Consider the following 19,701-nt stretch of genomic DNA (forward strand, 5'->3'; position numbering starts at 1 on the left):
AAATGAATTATTTCTCACACAATCATAAGGGAACTAAACAAGGATAAACTCTTTATACTCTAACATGGGGAAATGATTTGAACCTTATCATCATTGAGATCACAGAGGTGTCTAATTATACAATAGGTCTGAAAGTGGATCTTTTATGTCTTGATCATAAAAGAAGAATGGAAAAAGAGAAGACGAGGGATACATTGGAGAGGAGAAATGAGAGGGAAAATTATCTCACAAAATTAGAGTGCACAACTCTATAACAAAAAGAGAGGGGGTGGAAGAGCCAGTTGTGGACACTTGAATTTCATTCTCTTCTGAACTGGTCAGAGAAAGAAAGAATATACACATACCAGGGTATAAAACTACATTTCATGAAACAAAACAAGGAAACAGGATGGAAAGGGAAAAGGGGGGATTTAGAGGGAGGATATATTAAGCTAAACAAACTTTAAATGTATACGAAAAGATTTGTAGATCTTTTTACAAATGCTTCACAATGCCTTTCTTTACAGAGGGCAGAAATTGGACTCTCAACTCACTCCACTTTCCATCTGCTGGCCTGCCTGGTTTCATGGAAATAGATGCCCATACAACAGGGAGTCTTGTTTTCTTCCCCCTGCTTCCTTGCTTCTTTTTGTGGGTTGTCTTCCCCCATTAGATTGTAATGTCCTTGAAGGCAAGACTATCCTTTCTTTTATTAATTGTATGCCCAGAGCTTAGCACAGTGCCTGACACATAGCAGGTGTTAAATAAATGTTAATTGGATTGGATGAATGACAAAGAATTGGAAGCTAAGGATATACACATTGATTAGGGAAGGGCTGAATAGGTTATGATATAGAAATGTGCTGACATACTATTATGATATATGAAATAATGAAGGGGATGGTTTCAAACAAACCTGTAAAGAATAGTATGAACTGATGCAGCATGAATAGAACAAAACCAAGAGAATAATTTTTTTATAATGACAACAATAATGTAAAAAACTCTTTTGAAAGACTTAGGAACTCTAATCATCATAATGATCAACCATAATTCAAAAAGATTCATGATACCCACCTTTTGACAGAGATTTGATAAAGATTTTGTGAGCATCAGTAGTTTCCTGACAGCTTCCCTGACCCTGATGCAGTTCCCATCCCCTCATACAACCTGAGTTGCCCCAGCTTCCCTAATGCAATTTCTTGATATCAGACTTGGTATGTGCCTAAGACCATGTGTGTTGTCAGATTTTGATGACTAAATGACCAGACATGTTTCCAGATGGAGATGAGGGGCACTGAGGCCAAAGAAGTTAAGTATCACTGTATCTTTGTTGTGTATCCTTGCTGTTTGGTCAAAGTCAATTTCCTCCTTTGTTAAATATTCAGTGGCTTGCAAGTATTTAATTTCATTCCAGTATGAAACTGTAGCTTTAAAAATGTACATACACAGACTATGCATAGAATGAGACTCAACATCTTGGATATGGAGATTTGTTTTACTTGACTATCTCTGTTTTAGGGGAAGAGGATATGGATTTTTGCTGATTGAAAAGAAAAAAAAATTAGTTTTTAAAAATACAACATGGGAAAGACCAGATAATTTCCCAGGTTTTTTTTTTCAGAATAAATTTCCTGGCCTTTCCCATCTGGCTTTTTTGTTTATTAAATTCTGTTGTTTTTTTTTCAATCAGCAAAAGTCCATATTCTCTCCCCCTTAAAACAAGACCAATGAGTCAAGAGTTTGTTTTAGTGTTCAAAAAAAAGATAATCTGATTTGCATTACATTAGGAGAGGAATAAGGGAGATGCTATATTTTTTCCTGGACAAACCATGTCTGGAATATTGTGTTAAGTTCTGGGTGACATTTAAGTAAAGACTTTGGTAATCTGGAGAGTATCCAAAGAAGGCTACCAGAATAGTAAAGAATCTTCAATTCATGCTATATGAGAATCAAATGGGAATGTTTAACCTGGAGAAGACAAGACTTTGGGAGAGTTATTTTTTTAAGTGCTGTGTAGCAGCAAGCACCCCAAGCACATCCTCAGGGTTTGCTGCCCATACAGGTTCTTGGATCTGCTTTGATAAAGGAAAGCAATTCAAAATGGGTTAACAAGCTTACTTTAATCAGTCAGACATATATCATTTACCTTGTTCAGGGGAAAAAGGTCAGCACCCCAAACTTCAAAGTATACAGGCAGAATTATCAAGACAGAAACAGATCAAGTAGACAGATTTCAAAATGTCCAAACCATTACATCCATACCCAGTCAACATCTGGGTTTTTCAAAGCGGGGAGGGGGGGGGGGACTGGACAATGGCTTCCCAGAATACAGATCAAATCACAGAACACTTCTCAAAGTGAGCCCCCAAAACAAAGCTACACATCAGGGCTTATATAGCCTTCTCCTGGCTCAGAGAATGTAACAACCTTTTGGACCCACTGGCCAATCAAAAAGTATCTACTGAAAAACAAGCCTCCCACCCCAGGCTTCAGGTGCACTTTAGCCTAGGGGCAGGGAAGATCTTCCAAATTTGCATTCCCATTACATTATTTTTTTTAAGTGCTGTCATACAAAAGGACTAGACTTACGGTTTGGACCCAGAGTGAAAAATCAGGAGCAGTGTGTGGAAGCTTACAAAAAAAAATTAGGTTTGATGTAAGAGAAAAGCTTACCAACAGATGGGATTAAAGATGTCTCTAAGTGGTCTTTATGAAAAGGTAGAATGACCACTTAACAGATATGTAAAATCAGACCTTAGAGGAGAGGTGGTTATTGTTCAAATACCAGTTTGACTAGGTGCCTTGAGGTCTCTTTCAACTTTGATTCTGCAATTAAATATTTCAATTCCATTCAGCACTTATGATCTCCTCCTAAAATTCCTAAATTTAAGCACATCAAAAAGAAAAAAGATATTTTCCTCTGCCCAGAGCTTATACCCCATCCCTATAACCCTGGAATCTTACTGGTGAGATTTCACTATATCTCTTCCTAGTTTCAGGTCTGCTGAGCCATTTTCCAGTCATGTTCTAACAGATAGAATTTGCTGGCTTACTTTTAATGGTATCCTAATATTCAGCATAGTGTCTGGCATAAAGTAAATACTTAATAAATATTTCTTCATTCAATCAGTCATTCAAGAGAATTTCAAAGAGAATAAGAAAATGCTTAATGTTCTGGAAAATTTAGCTCTATATCTGCTTTCTTTGTACTTGATCTTAATAAAAATACTGATTCTTTTAAATATGAAAGTATCCCTAGCTGAAAAGATTAATTTGGTGGAGAGTGGGGAGTTAATCCATTCAATAACCTCAGGTCTACCCAAAGTCCAAACTCTCCTGACTGATGAGTGAAAGCTTACTTTAACACTTAAAACTTACTTACCTGAATGGAGACCATGATTCACATGTCCCACCTCAACAGACAGCTATCCAATAAGACTTCAGGACCAATCTACTCTGAGCATGCTTCCATCTACCCTACTCCAACTCTGCACCATAGTCTCCTTCCCTACCCCTTTGTATTGTTAATGTATTTTTGCTTAATGGGAAGATCTTTCCCATACATTAACAGGCCCATGTGACCTGCTTAAGTCACATGGAAGCCTAAGTCACATGAGTTTGAGTCACATGAAGTCTGTGATGGGAGAAGCTTGCTGAATGGGTGGAGTAGGAAGGGTTGATCAGAGCCCAGAGGAAGGTGGTCAGAGCAGTTAGTGATATGAGAGAGAGAGGAAACAAGCAGTGAGCTGTGAGTGTTCCTTTGCAGGAAGGCTCAACAAGAGGAAGACTTGGGGATGGCAGTGCTCCCTGCATTGTTATGGTGTATAGATTTCCTTGTTACTATAATGGATTTGGCTTTCTGATGTTAGGATTTGGCATTCTGGTATTTGAATAAATGTTTTGGTTCTGTCTTAAATATGGAGAGTCTGTTATATTTTGTGATTCAGTATTATGCCAACATATTCATAGCCACCATAGGCACTGTGAATATGTCATTGGTGTTATACCCTTGCTTCCTTTTTTTCTTTTAAAGATAAAGCAATACTTCTATTGGAAAAGTCAAATATTCTACCTTATGACTCTACTCACAGTCCCTGCTTACCTGTCAAGGGTGAGGAACCTGCAGCCTCAAGGCCACATGTGGTCTTCTAGGTCCTTAGGTGCAGCCTTTTGACTGAGTTCAAGTTTTACAGAACAAATCCTTTTATTAAGGGGATTTGTGTTGTGAAGTTTGGATTCAGTCAAAGAGTCATGCTTGAGGTTCCCCACCCCTCTCCTAGATAACCCACTGCCACCAATCTTTATATGTGTTACGTGAAAAATTATTTTAAATCTTAGTAATCAGTGTCTTGGAGACTCAGAGTTTCCCCCCAGTCCCCTCACAAATTCAGTCTCTCCTTTAGAATGACATTGCTGATGATGAGATTGTATTGAATCTTCTTACTCTGGTCAAACTCCAACCCAGGCCTGAATTGATTTAATCTGCTCAAGTTTAGGTAGAGATAGATTCTTCTGCCTAGATAGCCTAAGACTTGGAGTGGTCTGATATGATGGGTGGCTGTTCTGATAGAACAAGTATTTTCTTTGAAGATAGAATAATGGCAGGTGATAGCAGCCATAGCAGCCCCTGTTGACCAAGATTAAGTGACCTAAGTCATGTACTCAAGACCTCATTTTAATATAATCCACCTCCCTGTGTATTGACCAATCAGAGTTTATTGACCCTCTAGGAAATACCTACTCTTCAATGGGCATATAACCCTGTACCCCCAAATCCCAAATTGAGCCAATTCTGAACTGGCTCCACTGGGGGGCCCAATTTTGTACTGAACTCTTATGCAATGAATGTCAAACCAGCTTGAGAGAAATAGAAACATGGACCCAACCTAATTGTTTGTCTCTTTCTTAGACCAAACTCTGGTTTTGGGGTGAACTACAAATGCAAACTCCTTAAGAGTAAGCATTACAGCAGCAACAAATGGAATAGGATGGAGAACAGGAACAGAAGCAAGTAGTGCTGAATACACACACACACACACACACACACACACACACACACACACACACACACCAGGTAGCAAAATATACAATTTTCTCAAATCTTCCATTTTGGAAGAGGTAGGGTACTATAGTGGAAAAAACACTGACATTGGGGTCAGAGGAACTGGGTTGAAATCATGACCTATTACTTACACAAATCAATTAATTTTGTGACTTTCAACCTTTAAGAGGTCTAAATTCTTCATGTCTAAAAGGAAGAGATCAGAATAGATGGCTTCTGAAACCACTCCCAGTTTTTAAATCTGTGATCTTATGATGACTTTCCCCCCTCCAATCTAAATGCCTCAGATTTCTTGGAAACTTCCATTAAAATTTATGTATCTTTCTGATATATTGTTTTTATTTACCATCCTTAAGATCAAATATTGAATTAAACTGAATTTAGAAACAGACTTCAAATTATCATTTCACAAAATATAAGAACTAGATTTTCAACAAAGAGTGAAGCACGTTCAACACATTACTAAAAAGAAATTATAATTTTTGTGAGAAAATTTTGTAATACGAACTAAAAACTATTTTAAAATATTACTTAATTCATCTTTATCTCATCATCTAAAATGTATTTTTGTCTATTTTTTCATTAACAAAATTTTTTCATTCCATATATATAATTAGTGACAAATCAATAAGTGTATTAAAAAATAGTTTGGGGGATCACCGCTCTAGAGGATATTTTGGATATTTATAAAGAAGAAGCTATCTTAGCATATAGAAAACTAACTTGATAGGGAGGAAGACCTAGTTTCATTGCAAGTTAGTATGAGAGACCCTGGGGGAGTTATTGAATGACTTGGTGATGTAAGGAACTTCTAAGCTTAAAAATTGCAGAAAAGATGCTAATTTGCATTGGTAGAGGAGGTTACCAAAGAAATGACAAGTCTATATGTGCATATATGTCTATGTGAATATGCATATGTCTCATATATGTGAATACATACATGTGTATATACTTTATTTATAAATTGCTACATATGCATATAGATATCTATGGTAGTAATTTAGGATTACATGAAAGGAAAACAGAAAATTGCCAAAAGATTAACTGTTTAAAAAAAATTTCATCTGAGTCTTTTGATATTATAAAGAAATGGACTGAAACATTTGAAGGTTTTTCATCTTATATTTCAGAGAGAAAATAAATGCCTGAATTGATCAATCATATAACATCTCCAAAAGCTGTCTCTGAATTACTGCAAGTAATAACTGGCTGTCAAGATAGACAATATTCTGAAAAGTAAAACCAACTTTATTTCCATGTCAAATATCTAAATTGAATGCCATAAGAATTCAAAGATTTCACTAAAAATAGAAACATTACTAAAAATAGAACTAAATAATTTTGGATGAAATGGAAACAGGTTAATAATCATATCTCTGTGCTAAGGCAAAAACTGAATGTCTTTAAAAATTTTGTGAGAAACAACAAAATTAGTGTAGAGTTGCACAAGCATCCAACAAATATTCTGATGAAAAAATTAGGATTTTTTTTTCCTTTCTGTTATTCCTAAGACATTGGCAGTTTCAGTTTGCATAGCAAAAACAAACTGAACTGGGTCTATTTGACATTAGAAGTCCACATTTACATTATGAAAGCAAAAAATCATTGCAATTAAGGAAAGGTTTACCTAATACTCCTGCTAAGCACCCCCAAAAATGTGGGTAAAAAATGTCCTAGGCATTTTTAAGTCACTTTGAAATACACATTAAAAGGAACTAAAATTATGTATGTCAGCAATGGAAAAGTACAGCTGGAAAAGTAAAGTATGATGGAGTAAAGGGAGAATTACATTGTCCTTTTGCAAAAGAGGAAGACTTTTTGGGTAGAAATTCATACTTGATTTAATACAAGTATAAAGCATAATTCATCCCAAAGAACCTCAAAGTATTCCTAATATAACTAATATAAAACTATATATGACTACTATTACATTTAAATTTGAATTGCAACTGCTTTTACACTAAAGCAGCTTTTACACTGTAAGCTATCAGTGCTAATAATTACCAACCTCAGGCCAGTCTCTTTGATGAAGAGGCATTTCTCAGGCAAACTGATGATTATTTCTGTAGTTTAGAACACCTCTTCATGAGGTCCAGGAGTCACTTCTAGTTAGAAAAAGTTTTTTTTTTAATATTTCTGCTAGAATTCTTTTTTTCCTCCTCCCAGATTTTTCCTTATTTAAGACAGGAAAGGAATCTTTCCTCACTCCAATTCAACTTCTACTCAGCTGCCAAAGCAATTTTCCTAAAGCATAGGTTTGATCATAGAATCACCACCACCACCACCACCAACTCCGGCATAATAAAACTCCAGTGACTCCCTATTATTGTTAGGATTATATTAAATTCTCTGTTAGGCATTTAAAATCTTCACAACCTGGTCCCTTCCTACCTTTGTGGCTTCTTACACTGTATTCCCATCCATATATTCTAAAATCCAGATCTTTTCTTCCCAAAATTTGGTGTCCACTTTTGTTTGTTTGTTTGAATAGATGAGAAAGCAAAAAAATATGTGTCTCCATATTTTTACAGCCTGCAAGAGTAGCTAAAATAATGGCTTCAGGTGGGTAGCATTACTCAGGAACCTGTAGGCTTCACAGAGGCATGACAAGGGTCATCAACCCACAAACAAAACAAGAACTCTGATTTTTTTAAAGTCACATTTGGGATTTTGTCCATCAATAAACTACATAGGGAGCCTGGTACTTTTTCTTTTTTTATCATTCTTAATAGAACTTCTAAAGATAAATTTTAGTATATGAAAGTTGCCACTGATGCTTAGGTAACTTCTATATTCTTCTTATTATTTTTTTGGGGGGGAGAAGAAATACATGCAGAATCAGGTCACCAAAAAACATATGCACACACACACACACACATATACACACACACATATATATATATATATATATATATATACACACACACACACATGTATGTGAGCAGTTAGGTGGTGTATATATATATATATATATATATATATATATATAGAGAGAGAGAGAGAGAGAGAGAGAGAGAGAGAGAGAGAGAGAGTGCTGAGCCTGGAGTTAGGAAGAATCATCTTTGTGAGTACAAATCCAACCTCAGATACATCTTGGCTGTGTGACCTTGGGCAAGTCACTTAACCCCGTTCATCTTATCTGCAAAATGAGACGGAAAAGGAATGCATACATACACACATGTAATATGCATGTATGTATACATATGAAAATTTTAGCCAAAATTTTTAAATTTAGTTAAATGTTAAAATGAACTGGAATATCACACCTGGAAAAGATCATAATGGCCTATTTGCTATTCCTTGCATATGACAGCCCATTTCCCCACTCTGTGTTTTTACTGGCTGTTCCCTAGTCTTGAAATGTTCTCCTTCCATATCTCTGCTTCTTAGCTTCCCTGGCCTTCAAGGATCAACTCAAATCCCAATTTCCTTAAGAAGCCTTTCCAAGTCCTTCCTACTTCCGTTGTACCTGGTTTTCCTGTCCCCCAACCTCAGGGAAGTGAGCAGACTGCCAGGTCAGCTCCACCCTCCCCCAATGGATCTCTGCCCTTTCCCAGTCAGCTCTCCTGCACAGAGGTGGGCCGGCTTCTGGGTCAGGGAGACTTGGTGCAGGCGGGAATTTCAAGGTGTGTACTGACCAATCACTGTTTTTTGCCTCTGCAAGTTTCTGCTTATGGAATACCTAACCGTTGGTGGCATGGCCTCCCTTTAAAAGCTGAGGTTTTACCTTAGATCACTGTATGAACTGGGACAGTGGGGTAGTACCTTGTCAGCCCACCATGTGGCCTGATCAGCCAACACGGTGTATAATAAAGGGTCAAATTCTAAATTGTTACTTGGGTCCTGCTCACGTTTTCTGGGTACAACACCTCCAGTGCCTTCTCTTGAAGATTAATTTCTATTTACACTCTATGTTATCTTCTATGTATATAGTTATTTGCATATTATGCTCCCCCATAAAATCATAAGCTTCCTAAGGGTAAAGACCTCATTTTTTCCTTTCTTTGTAACTCCAATACTTAGTGCATTACCTTATAAATAGATAAGAACTTAAATGTTTGTTGACTGACAATCACTTAATTTTATAATTATGGAAACTGAGTCTGAGAAGTTACTTTCCCAAGTCATAAAATTAGTGAGAGGCAAATGTAGGTCTAAAAACCAATGGCAAATATAATAACATTATAGATGTATTGAGTTCAAGGGATAACTGTACCATTTACTAACCACATCAGAGAATCATAGATTTAGCTGGCAGGACCCTACAGTTCATCTAATCCAATCTCTTCCCTTTCAAAGCCAAATAAAAATTTTTATTGGATCTTGGAGGCAATAAGAGAGCTAGAAGAATCTCCTGAAGATGGGTGAGACATGGTCAGATATATGTTTCAGGAAGATTTATTTGCAGTTGAATGAAAAGAGCGGAAAGTGACTTGAGGCAGAATAACCAATCAGAAGGCTATAAGAATAGACTAGGCATGAGGCAATAAGGTCCTATACCAAGGTGGTGGCAGTGTCATTGGAGAGAAGGTGAGAGAGAGATGTAATGAAGGCAAAATCAAAAGACCTTTGCAGCACATTCAATATGGGAGGGAGAAGGTATGAGTGAGGAGCCAAGGTTGACACCAAGGTTTGGAGTCTTGGTGACTGGGAGCATGGTGGTACCTTGGACTTTCAATGGGAAAGTTAGGAAGAGGGAAGAGTTTTAGGAAAAGGTAATAAGTTCAGGTTTGGACCTATTGAGTTTAACTGGGGGACATACCCGTTCAATAGATCCAATACACAGCTGGAGATGGGAAGCTGAAGATCAGCAAAGAGGAGATGGCTGGATAAAAAGATCCCAGGACCATCTGCATAGAGATGATAATTAAATCTAGGAGAGCTGATGAAATCACCAAGTGAATAGTATAGAAGGAGAAGAAAAAGGGCTCAGGAGAGAAGCTGAGAAGGCATTGTTATTGGGCATGATCTGGCTGAAGATCTAGCAAAGTGACCGAGAAGTAGTAGTCAGATATATGGAGAACCTTGGAGAACTAAAAAAGCAGCAGAAAAAAGAGAGGAGAAAATATCAAAGAGAAGAGTGTTTAATAGGGTCAACCACTGCAAAGAGGCTAAGAAAAATGAGGATCATTAGACTTGGCAACTGAAAAATAATTGGTAAATTTGAAGAAAGCAGTTTCAGTTGAATGTTGAGCTCAGAAGCCAGGTTGCAGAGTTAAAAAGAGAGAGATAGGGGGCGGCCAGGTAGCACAGCAAGTAAGAGCACCGGCTCCAGTGTTGAGAAGACCTGGATCAAATCCGGGCTCAGACACTTAGCACCCACCCAGAAACACCTGGCCGTGTAAGACAAGAGGGATGATAGAGGTCATCCTCTGGAAAAGACAGACTGGATCTATTCTAAAAAAAAATAGGATCACTTGTGCATGTAGAGGGGCTCCTCGTCAAGGAGAAAGAAGAACCTCTTTATGTGAGGCAAGGGCGAAAATGATGATGGAAAGCATCTGAACAATGTGAAATGAGGAGAAGATGAGAGGGAATTTTCAGCAAATGCCTTCCTTTTTTTTAATGAAAAATGAGGTAAGATTCTCAGCGGCAGTTGGTGGCACAATGGAAAGAACAGTGAGCCTGGAGTAAGGAAGACAGTTCAAATCTGGCATCAGATACTTACCAACTGTGTAACCCTGGACAAATGACTTAACATATCCTTGTATTGATTTCCTCAACTATAAAATGGGGATGATAATAACACATTTCTCGCAGGGTTGTTGTAAGGATCAAATGAGATAATATTTGTAAAGTGTTATCACAATTTCTGGCACAGAGTACATTATATAAATGCTTATTCCCCTCCTTCTTCCTTTTACTAGCTGAGAAAGTCAGGGTGCTGCAGGAGGTTTCAGAAAGGATAAAAAGGTTTAGAAAAGCAACTATAGGATGGTCAATCAACTGGGGGATGTGTAACAGATTGCCTTGCTCTAGTAAGGAAACCAGTTCAAATTATGTAATAAATTTGTAGAGGAATTAATGCAATTTCATGATTTTCTTCAGTTCCATTTAGTAGCACAGGAGTTGTTTGGCATTTGTTTTAGAAAAGGACTGATGATATCACATGAAAAGGAGTGAAGGCAGTGGGAATAATACATGGCTGAGGTATGTCAAGGCAAGAAATTCCATAGAATAAGGTGCAAGGGACTGGAGAGAAGAGGATGGTATAAATATGTACATGATTTGATTTGTTATCCTATGATATTTTAAATGGGCACCACCACTGAGAATTCTTACGGTAGAAATAAAGAAAACATTGTTTTCTTATAAAATCCATAAGTACACTCATGTACTGTCACAACTCTTTATTCACTTGCTTTATTATAATAAATTTATAAAGTTCATTTTAATCAGTCTCTAGGTGATCTCATATAAAATATGAACCTAATTTAATTCAACCATCTTGTTAGTAGACTGCAGAATTTTTCAATTTTCCCAATATTAACTAATCCTCAGAATGAAAATAATTTGAATTGCTCAAGTAATGTTATAGAATCAATGACTAGAAATATCTTTTGTTCTAAAGTGTGTGTGTCCCTGATTCAATAGATTGATTTTGATAAAAATTTCTAGGATATGGTTATCCTTTAAAGCTTTGGGAATGGAACATTCAACATTTATTTTTTCTTAATTTAAGAAAAATTAAAACTAAGCAATATACTCAAACATTTAAATCAAAAGATTTGGTGCTCCCACTTAATTTAGTAAATCTTTAAAGGAATAATAAATTTTTTTCAATAAAAATTCAGATCGATGAAGCATAACCTATCAATCCCTTGTACAATATATATGCTATATCAATGTATATCCCTTTCTAATTTCTGTGTATTAACTAAAATTATTTGGCCTGCTTCTTAGCTAAAGTGAAAACTATAGGCTTATATAACAAGCCAAAATCAGTAAACTGCAAAATACTACATAAATCTTATTATTATTGTAACAAAAATCCTATAAAATTAAGAAGTAGGAAAAAATTGTTTATTTTCTAATAAAGTTAGCAAGATTTTCAGCAAATCATCTTCCTCTCAGGAAATTTTAGAAGTCAACCTGTTTACCCTGTGATTTAAAACTGTATAAAAGTATAACCAACATTGCTTTCATTCACTTTTGGTTTTTTATTCCTTTTCATGTATTAAAATCAACTGAAACTATTTGATTGAGTGATTAATAAAAACTTGTCTTTTAAGATAAAAATTAACAGTTTGAAAATTCTAACATCAAGATGTTTCTAATAACATATTAAGTAATAATTAAGGGAACACATTTTCAAATACAAATAAAACTAATATTTTATCTAGTCTTACCATCTAAGTAGTTCCAGGAAACGTCCGAGCCAACTTAGTGTTTTGATATGCATATTTGAAACGATCTTAGTTCATTTAAATATGTACATATTTATAGCATTCATTAAAGTTAACAGGTGTTAAAAAATGATTTCCTTGAAGACAGATTTTGTGTAACCATTGTATAACCACACGGGGCAGGATTAATTTACAAATACCTGAAATAGTAGTCAAGAATGCTTACAGGTCAAATCACCCCAAAGAGATTGTGAATGTTAATTATCTGCTGTTTTCATATGCAAGGTTCAAGTGGAAGATGACTCTTCCACTGGCTATTTTATATATTTCTGATATTCTTTATATTTCCTTTTTATATAAAATTTTGTTTTCAATTCACAAGCATTTTTCTCTTCCTTTACAAGAGATGGGGCGGGGGGAACTCTTGTAACAAATACCCTGTATTGATATTGAAGCTGACGAAAGACCTTTAAACCACCATAAACCTGACTCATCATTCCCTTCTCTTCCAAAGGGCAAAATTGATTAATTTGAATTTCATTGTTGTCGTAAATAAGAGACTGGCTTTGTAGCCTGATACCTGTCCACTTTCCATAAATAACCACTTTAAACTGAAAGAAAGATTTAAGTTTTCGCCGAAGTTACATGAAGTCATTAACATAAGATTTGCTCTAGGAGCTCATGGCCGCAGCAGGAAGAGTTAATTAAATAAGGTCAGAAAAGAAACAGACAGAGGATTGATTAGTGCATAATGTTTCAATTTTTAAAAACCTAGGAAGTTCAATGTGCATATGGTCTATTATAGTTATAAAGTTATCTCCCCATTTCCAAAATCACTTTTTATCACCCGGATCTAGACTTCTCTAATGCCACCACAAACTTGGGCGGGACGGGGTGAGGAGTGGGGGGAGGGGGGAATAGGGAGAATAGTCCTTCTCTTTTCTTTTGGACTGGTTAATAGATAATTAATAATAATAAGGTTGGAAATAACCATCACAGAGATAATTCTGAAGGTAGTTATTTTTTAATTCTCTGGGAAGTTCCTACTTGGACTGGAACTTAAAATGTGTCTCCCCACCTCCAACTAGGCGCACTTAAAAGACTTAAAAAGGAAAAGGGGGGATGGGGCGGGGAAAGAGAGAGAGAGAGAGAGAGAGAGAGAGAGAGAGAGGAAGGGAAAGAAAAAAAGAAGGGAGAGAGGGAGAGAGAGAGAGAGAGAGAGAGAGAGAGAGTCAAAGTCACTACTACCTCAAAGTCTAAACGAGATATGAAAAAATTCTGTGCTACAAAGAGTTCTCGAGAAACAGAACTCTTATCCAGGGCGCGGCGTGCACACACATAGAGAGAGACACACTAAGCTGTGTCTGCTAACTGGACCACCAAGCCACAAAAGTCATCAGCGAGTACCAACTCGAGCTAGCTTTCTATGGAAATCCTATTTCTCACTATGCCCCAGCCCCCTTCTACTAGCACAGAACCGCCCAGAATACCCCCCAAAGGCCAGAATTAAAGTGTGCCTGATCCCTAGTTAATTTATATATAAAAAAGGAAGAGATGGGGAAAAGAAAGTTTTTTTTCCCTTCCTCCATGACTCCTAAGGTAGCAACTACACTAAAGATTATGTCCTATCCAATCAATACAAACTAGGAGCGATAGCAATGAAAACTGAGCCCCGGGAGCTGCAGTTTCAGAAGCTTTTACACTAAAGGGAAGGAGGGGACTCACCTGGGACAGCAAGTTGGAAAGCGCCACCTTCATCTCCTCGAGCCGGGTCGGGTAGCTGAAAGTCTACTGAAGGATTAAGCACTTGAAAAGTCCAATGAGTTTGATAAGGACTCCCGATTTGTTCTGCTCCCGGGCACAACTTGAGGGGTATGCGGTTGGATGAGAGGGGATGCTCCAGGATTTCCGCCGGGGTATCGGTAGCTGCTGCTACTGACCGAGCTAGTGGAGAAGGAGCTGGAAGACACTGTGGCGAGTCGTCGCTGGCTCGAAGCAAGTTCTCAATTAGGAAACTCTTTCCCAGGTTCCCAAAGCCTGGAGTTGTGTCTAGCAGTGCAGAGGAGCCCAGGACATCCCAGTACACGCCAGCGCGGGCAGATAAAGCGCTAGGAAACATAGTGAAGAACAGCAGGTAGGTGAGCAAATTCAGCTTTTTCCACACTTTCTTTTACTCTGCTCTTTGCTGCCGCCAGGCAGCTGCAGCTGAACTTGGTCTAAGACTCTGCCACTACCTCCTGCTCCGCAGCTACAGCCTCCCATGGAACTAAAGCAAGCAGAGGATGGAGAGAGAGAAAGGGAACTAAGGACCATGGGAAAAGGCGGTTGGGGAAACAAATCATTATTATTTATTTGGGTTGACTTTTTTTTTAGAAGGGAGGAGCAAAGCCTCAGGATTCTCCGGCAATGTGGAAATAACTCTAGGGACTTGGCGGGTGTTTACCATTTTCTATGTTAAACAAGGTTTGTTTGTTTTTTCCCTTGTGGACTGACTGGAAAGTGTGTCCAACCTATCTATAAAATTGTCACTCTACAAAACTGTAGATCCAGCCAACAATAAAATGTAGTTCCAAGAGTCTGTACAAGAGAAAGGGGCGGAGAAGGAAGAGTTTGGAGTGGGATGAGGGGAAAACAAAACGAGAAAGTACTGCACTCCACACAGTGGGTTTGTCAAGGGCTGATTTTGAGGCTTTTTGCTCCTGAGAGAACAGAGACAGAACAGCATGTTCTAACCCCAAGTAAAGTTTCTGGTGCCGAGCCTGCATGGAGTTATGTCTTAGAGCCAGACTATGTTCTCTGGCTCTGCCCATTCTGGGCAAACTCGTAGGACAGAGTAGAGACACACTGTGGGGACTGGGAAAGCTATAATAGAAAGGAATCTCTAATGATTTGTAAGAAACGTTTCAGTTGCCAAGGAACCTTCTTAAGGGTTTGGTTTGGTTTCGACCCCACAGGGGAAAAAAAGTGCTTTTTAAAATGCACTACTATTTGAACTTTCTCATCCTTTGATGGCCTTAGCCTTTGAGAATGAAGGACAAACAACAATCTTTCACATGAAGAAGTGTCTCCTCCACCACCCCACCACCTCCATCCACTCTACCGTATTATGGGGTCTTTTGGTTTCCTTTGGTTCATTTCTGGGTATTTTTCAAATGTTGTTTGTAGTAACTATCTTGAAAGTTGGCTAGTGTGTTGGCCCTAGAAGCGCTGACTTTCCAAACTAAAGAGCTGAATGAAGGCAGAGCTTCTTGGGTTGGGCTTGTTCTCAAACTTCTCAATTTTATGATTGGAGAAAGAGGTTGACAGAGCAAGGGACAAAAGTGAGGTTGGAAAGTGTTGATTCAAGTCTCGGTTGTCTTCTCTTTACATTCTGTACTGTCTTATTTGGTAATCTCATCAGTTTATCATAGGTTCAATTGACCATTCTATCCACATTTTTATATCAAAGCAGAGTTTGTGGTACAGGCACACAACACCAACTGCCTAACAGTGCCTACACAATCTCTAACTTTAAGATTCCTGTGGGCATCTCAAATTCAACATGTTCAAAAGATAATTTGCTTTCCTAAAAAAAAAAAATTCTTCTTTTCCATACTTCCCTATTATTCTTTTTTCTTTTTCTAAATATTTATTTTATTTCTTGCTACATTTTGAGTTCCAAGCTATTTCCCTCTCTCACTCCCAACCTTGCACTAGAGAAGGCCAACATTTGACAGACATACACACACACACACACACACACACACACACACACACGCACAAATTACTCTGTATGTGTGTGTGTGTGTGTGAGAGAGAGAGAGAGATCAAGAGAGAAATCATATAATATATACTTCCATATAACAGTTCTTTCTCTGGTGGTAGACAGAATCTTCCTTCACTGGGCCTTGATTTGAATATTCATATAACTCAGAACAGCTTAGTTATTCACAGTTACTCTTGGAACAATATTGCTGTTACTGTATATATCTTTCTCTTGGTTCTATTTCTTTCACTCTTCATTATTTCATGCAAGTCTTTCCATGATTTTCTAAAACCTGTCATTTCTTACAGAATATCTAGCCACTGGACTTAGATGATTCTCGAGGAGTAAGTGAGGGCGGTGACTGTACATAACCCTACTTCACTCAAATCAAAGTCAATTTCAAGTCATGTCATCATCTTCCTGATGCCATGGTCCTCTTCAAGAATAAAGGACAAACCACAGCCACATTTCTTACAGCACAGTAGAATTCCATCACAATCAGATGCCACAACTAATTCCTCAATTGATGGATATCCCCTGAATTTCCAGTTCTTTGCAACCACTAAGAGAGCTGCCTTAAATATTTTAAAATTTATAGGTTCTTTTCCTTTTTCCCTGATCACCTCAAGAAACAGATCTTCAAAGAGTATATACACAGTTTTATAACTCCTTGGGAATAATTCCAGATTGTTCTCTAAAAATGGTTGGATCAGTTCCTGGTTCCACCAATTGTGTCCTAATTTTTCTATAAGCTCTCAAACTTTTGTCATTTTTTCCTTCTATCATTTTAATCAAACTGATAAATGTGATATGATATCTTAAAGTTGTTTTAATTTGCATTTCTCTAATCAATAACAATTTAGAGTATTTTTTTCACATGACTACGTATAGCTTTGATTTCTCCACCCAAAAATTGCCTGTTCATATCCTTTGACCATTTGTCAACTGGGGAATGACTCATTATTATAAATTTGAGAATGTTCTTTATATATTTGAGATATGAGGCTTTTATCTGAGAAACTATTTTACAAATTCCCCAATTCTCTGCTTCCTTCTAATCTTGGTTGTATTGGTTTTATTTGTACCAACCCCTTTTAATTTAATGTACTAGGAAGCAAAGAAGTACTTAGCACCTTGTTTCAGCTACTTAAGTATTTTGCACCTTCAGCCTTTTGTGATTTGAAGGTGGGAGGAACTTGTTGATACAACAGGAAGGGGCAGAACACCATATATAAGGAGGAGCACAGCTGTGACAGAGCAGAACTGAGAAGGGGAATGGTTGTGGAGGCCAGGCACTGTTTGTTCTGCTGTGTTTGTGATACTTTGTTTAGAAGCCCTGGGACCTTACTAGAAGTCTTGAAAGAGGATTTCCTTGTCTGTTTATAGAAGTCCTGGAGGATGGTTTCAGAGGTCCTGGGATTATACTGACAATTTGTGTTGGGTTCTCAGACCTTGTTTGTGGATCTGTGTTGATTTCTCAGGAAGATAGTGAATTGATGATGGTGCCAGCAATGTGTATGAATGTTGTTTTGGCTCTGTTAATCTTTGTCTTCCCAGAAACAGAAACTGTGAAGGACTTGAGGTGGACTGGACACTGTGAGCTTCAATATGGAATGGGAACTTGTAATGCCATGCAAAGGCAACTTCCCAAGGTTCAAAATACTAGCATAGCTGCTCTCCATTTTATTCAGTGACAAATTAAGAACGGAGAAAATCAAAATATAGCATCATTCACAATACAGCGTTCACCAAGTATAATTCAATAATTTCCAAGTACTACTCCACCCCCTGGATATTACATTCATTTAGTCAATCACAAAGCCCCTCTTCTCAAATGGAAATTAGTTTCCAATCATAAGTAAAGTACATTCATTTGGTCAGTCACAGAGCACAAAAAAGTCAAGTTTCCCACCCTAGGATCACAACTGAATAGGCCATCTACCCCCAGAGTTACAACAAGCTTAAGCACAGCATTTAATACCCAAAGAGAGGTCTTTTCTTCATCTTGACCTGAAGCAAGTTCTCAGCAATCTTTGTTCCTGGGGAGACAAAGCTTAGCAAGGCCACAAGATACATTACCAGTGTCCTCTTTAGTTCATTCTCTGTCTGCAGAACAGTCCTAGGACCCCTGAAAACATTAGCAAAACCCTCTTCCAGGATTTCTGTAAACATACAACAAGAAAATCCTTCTTCAGGGCTTCTGAACCAACAGCAAGATTCCAGGACCTCTGCAACAACAGCACTGGCCTTCACCAGTGGACGAATCTGGCAAAACAATATCAAAACAGGCAAAGTACCAGCATAACAGCCATGTCTCCTCAGTCCTTGGCAGCTCTGGATGACAGCTCTCAAAAGTCCTAGGCAGTTCAAATGGCCCTCAGCAATCCTCTCTGTCTCATCTCTCTGCCTCCAAGATGCTGCTTCCAAAAAAATTCTTCTGCCTCTCTCTATGCTTCTATCTCTCTAAATTCACATCACCAGCTCTTCCCAGTTCAGCCCTCTCTTTTCATGTCAACAAATCCATCCCACAAGTGGCATTCACAAGCTCTGGGTTTTAACACAGTCAATCCAAAAACCAAGCCAATACAGGGGGATCTTTAAATTCCATTACTATTACAAAACTGGATGAGGAGCTGAAAGCTGACTGCCTATGAATCCAGGGAGCTAGACCCATGGAAGAAGAACTGGGGGATTTGGGAGTCAGCCTTGAGCCAAGATGAAAAGACCTCTTCTTAGGTACTTAATGCTGACTGACAAGATCATGATTTGCTTTGATCTAGAGGTGAGAGAACTTTGTACTCTGTACCTTATACCCTTTAAGGATTATTGGGAACTAATCTCCAATCAAGAAGAAAGAAAACTTTTTGACTGAGAGATTAAGACAGTGTGATCTAGGGGTGGGAAAATTTAGGCCTTTGTATTTTGTGTCCCTTAAGGAGGATTGTTTCTTAAGGATGACTGCGTTAAGGACTTACTGAATGATATCTTTTCTTTAAAACTATATGACCACTTTAAGTGAAAACTATGTGGTCACTTTAGTGATAAGTTCTTATGTTATATAATTGTGAATGCTGTACTTTGGTTTCTGTGAATGTTTTGCTTTAGTTTACAGCTGAATAAATAAAGAGTTCACTATACTATGTGATCAGAACCTTAGAGCTATTCACAGCAGCAGTCCTCTGGAAAGCTGCTTGTGCTTGGCTTTACACTTAATTAATCAAAACTTTCCATTTTGGGGCAGCTAGGTGGCACAGTAAGTAAGAGTGCTGGCCCGGAGTTGGGAGAACCCTGGTTCCGGCCTCAGATACTTAACACCCACACACACACACACACACACAAAAACTGGCCATGTAACCTTGGGCAAGCTACTTAACCCCAATTGCTTTTAAAAAAAAAAAAACCTTCCATTTACATCTCACAATGTTGTCCAACTCTTGTTTATTCATAAATTCTTCTTCTGCCCATAAATTTGATAAGTAATATGCTCCATGTTCTTCTAATTTATTTATAATATCTCACTTTATGTCTAGGTCACATATCCATTTGACCTTATCTTTTTAAATGGT

The 19,701-nt window shown here is 37.7% G+C and overlaps 1 protein-coding gene across 1 annotated transcript in view; it reads right to left on the minus strand.

The window, feature by feature from the left end:
- DBX2 (developing brain homeobox 2) overlaps window positions 1-14,699 on the minus strand; it is a 54,735-nt gene extending 40,036 nt beyond the window's left edge. Inside the window, exon 1 of the mRNA XM_069094244.1 lies at window positions 14,116-14,699. Coding sequence (XP_068950345.1) covers window positions 14,116-14,509 — 394 coding nt within the window. The 5' untranslated portion in view covers window positions 14,510-14,699. The remainder of the gene's footprint in view (window positions 1-14,115) is intronic.
- Between the last annotated feature and the right edge of the window lie 5,002 nt (window positions 14,700-19,701).

The sequence above is a fragment of the Petaurus breviceps genome, unplaced genomic scaffold (genome assembly GCF_028583685.1).
Source record: "Petaurus breviceps papuanus isolate PSGF00001 unplaced genomic scaffold, PetGlider_PUasm1.0 216, whole genome shotgun sequence".
In the NCBI taxonomy this organism is placed as follows: Eukaryota; Metazoa; Chordata; class Mammalia; order Diprotodontia; family Petauridae; genus Petaurus; species Petaurus breviceps.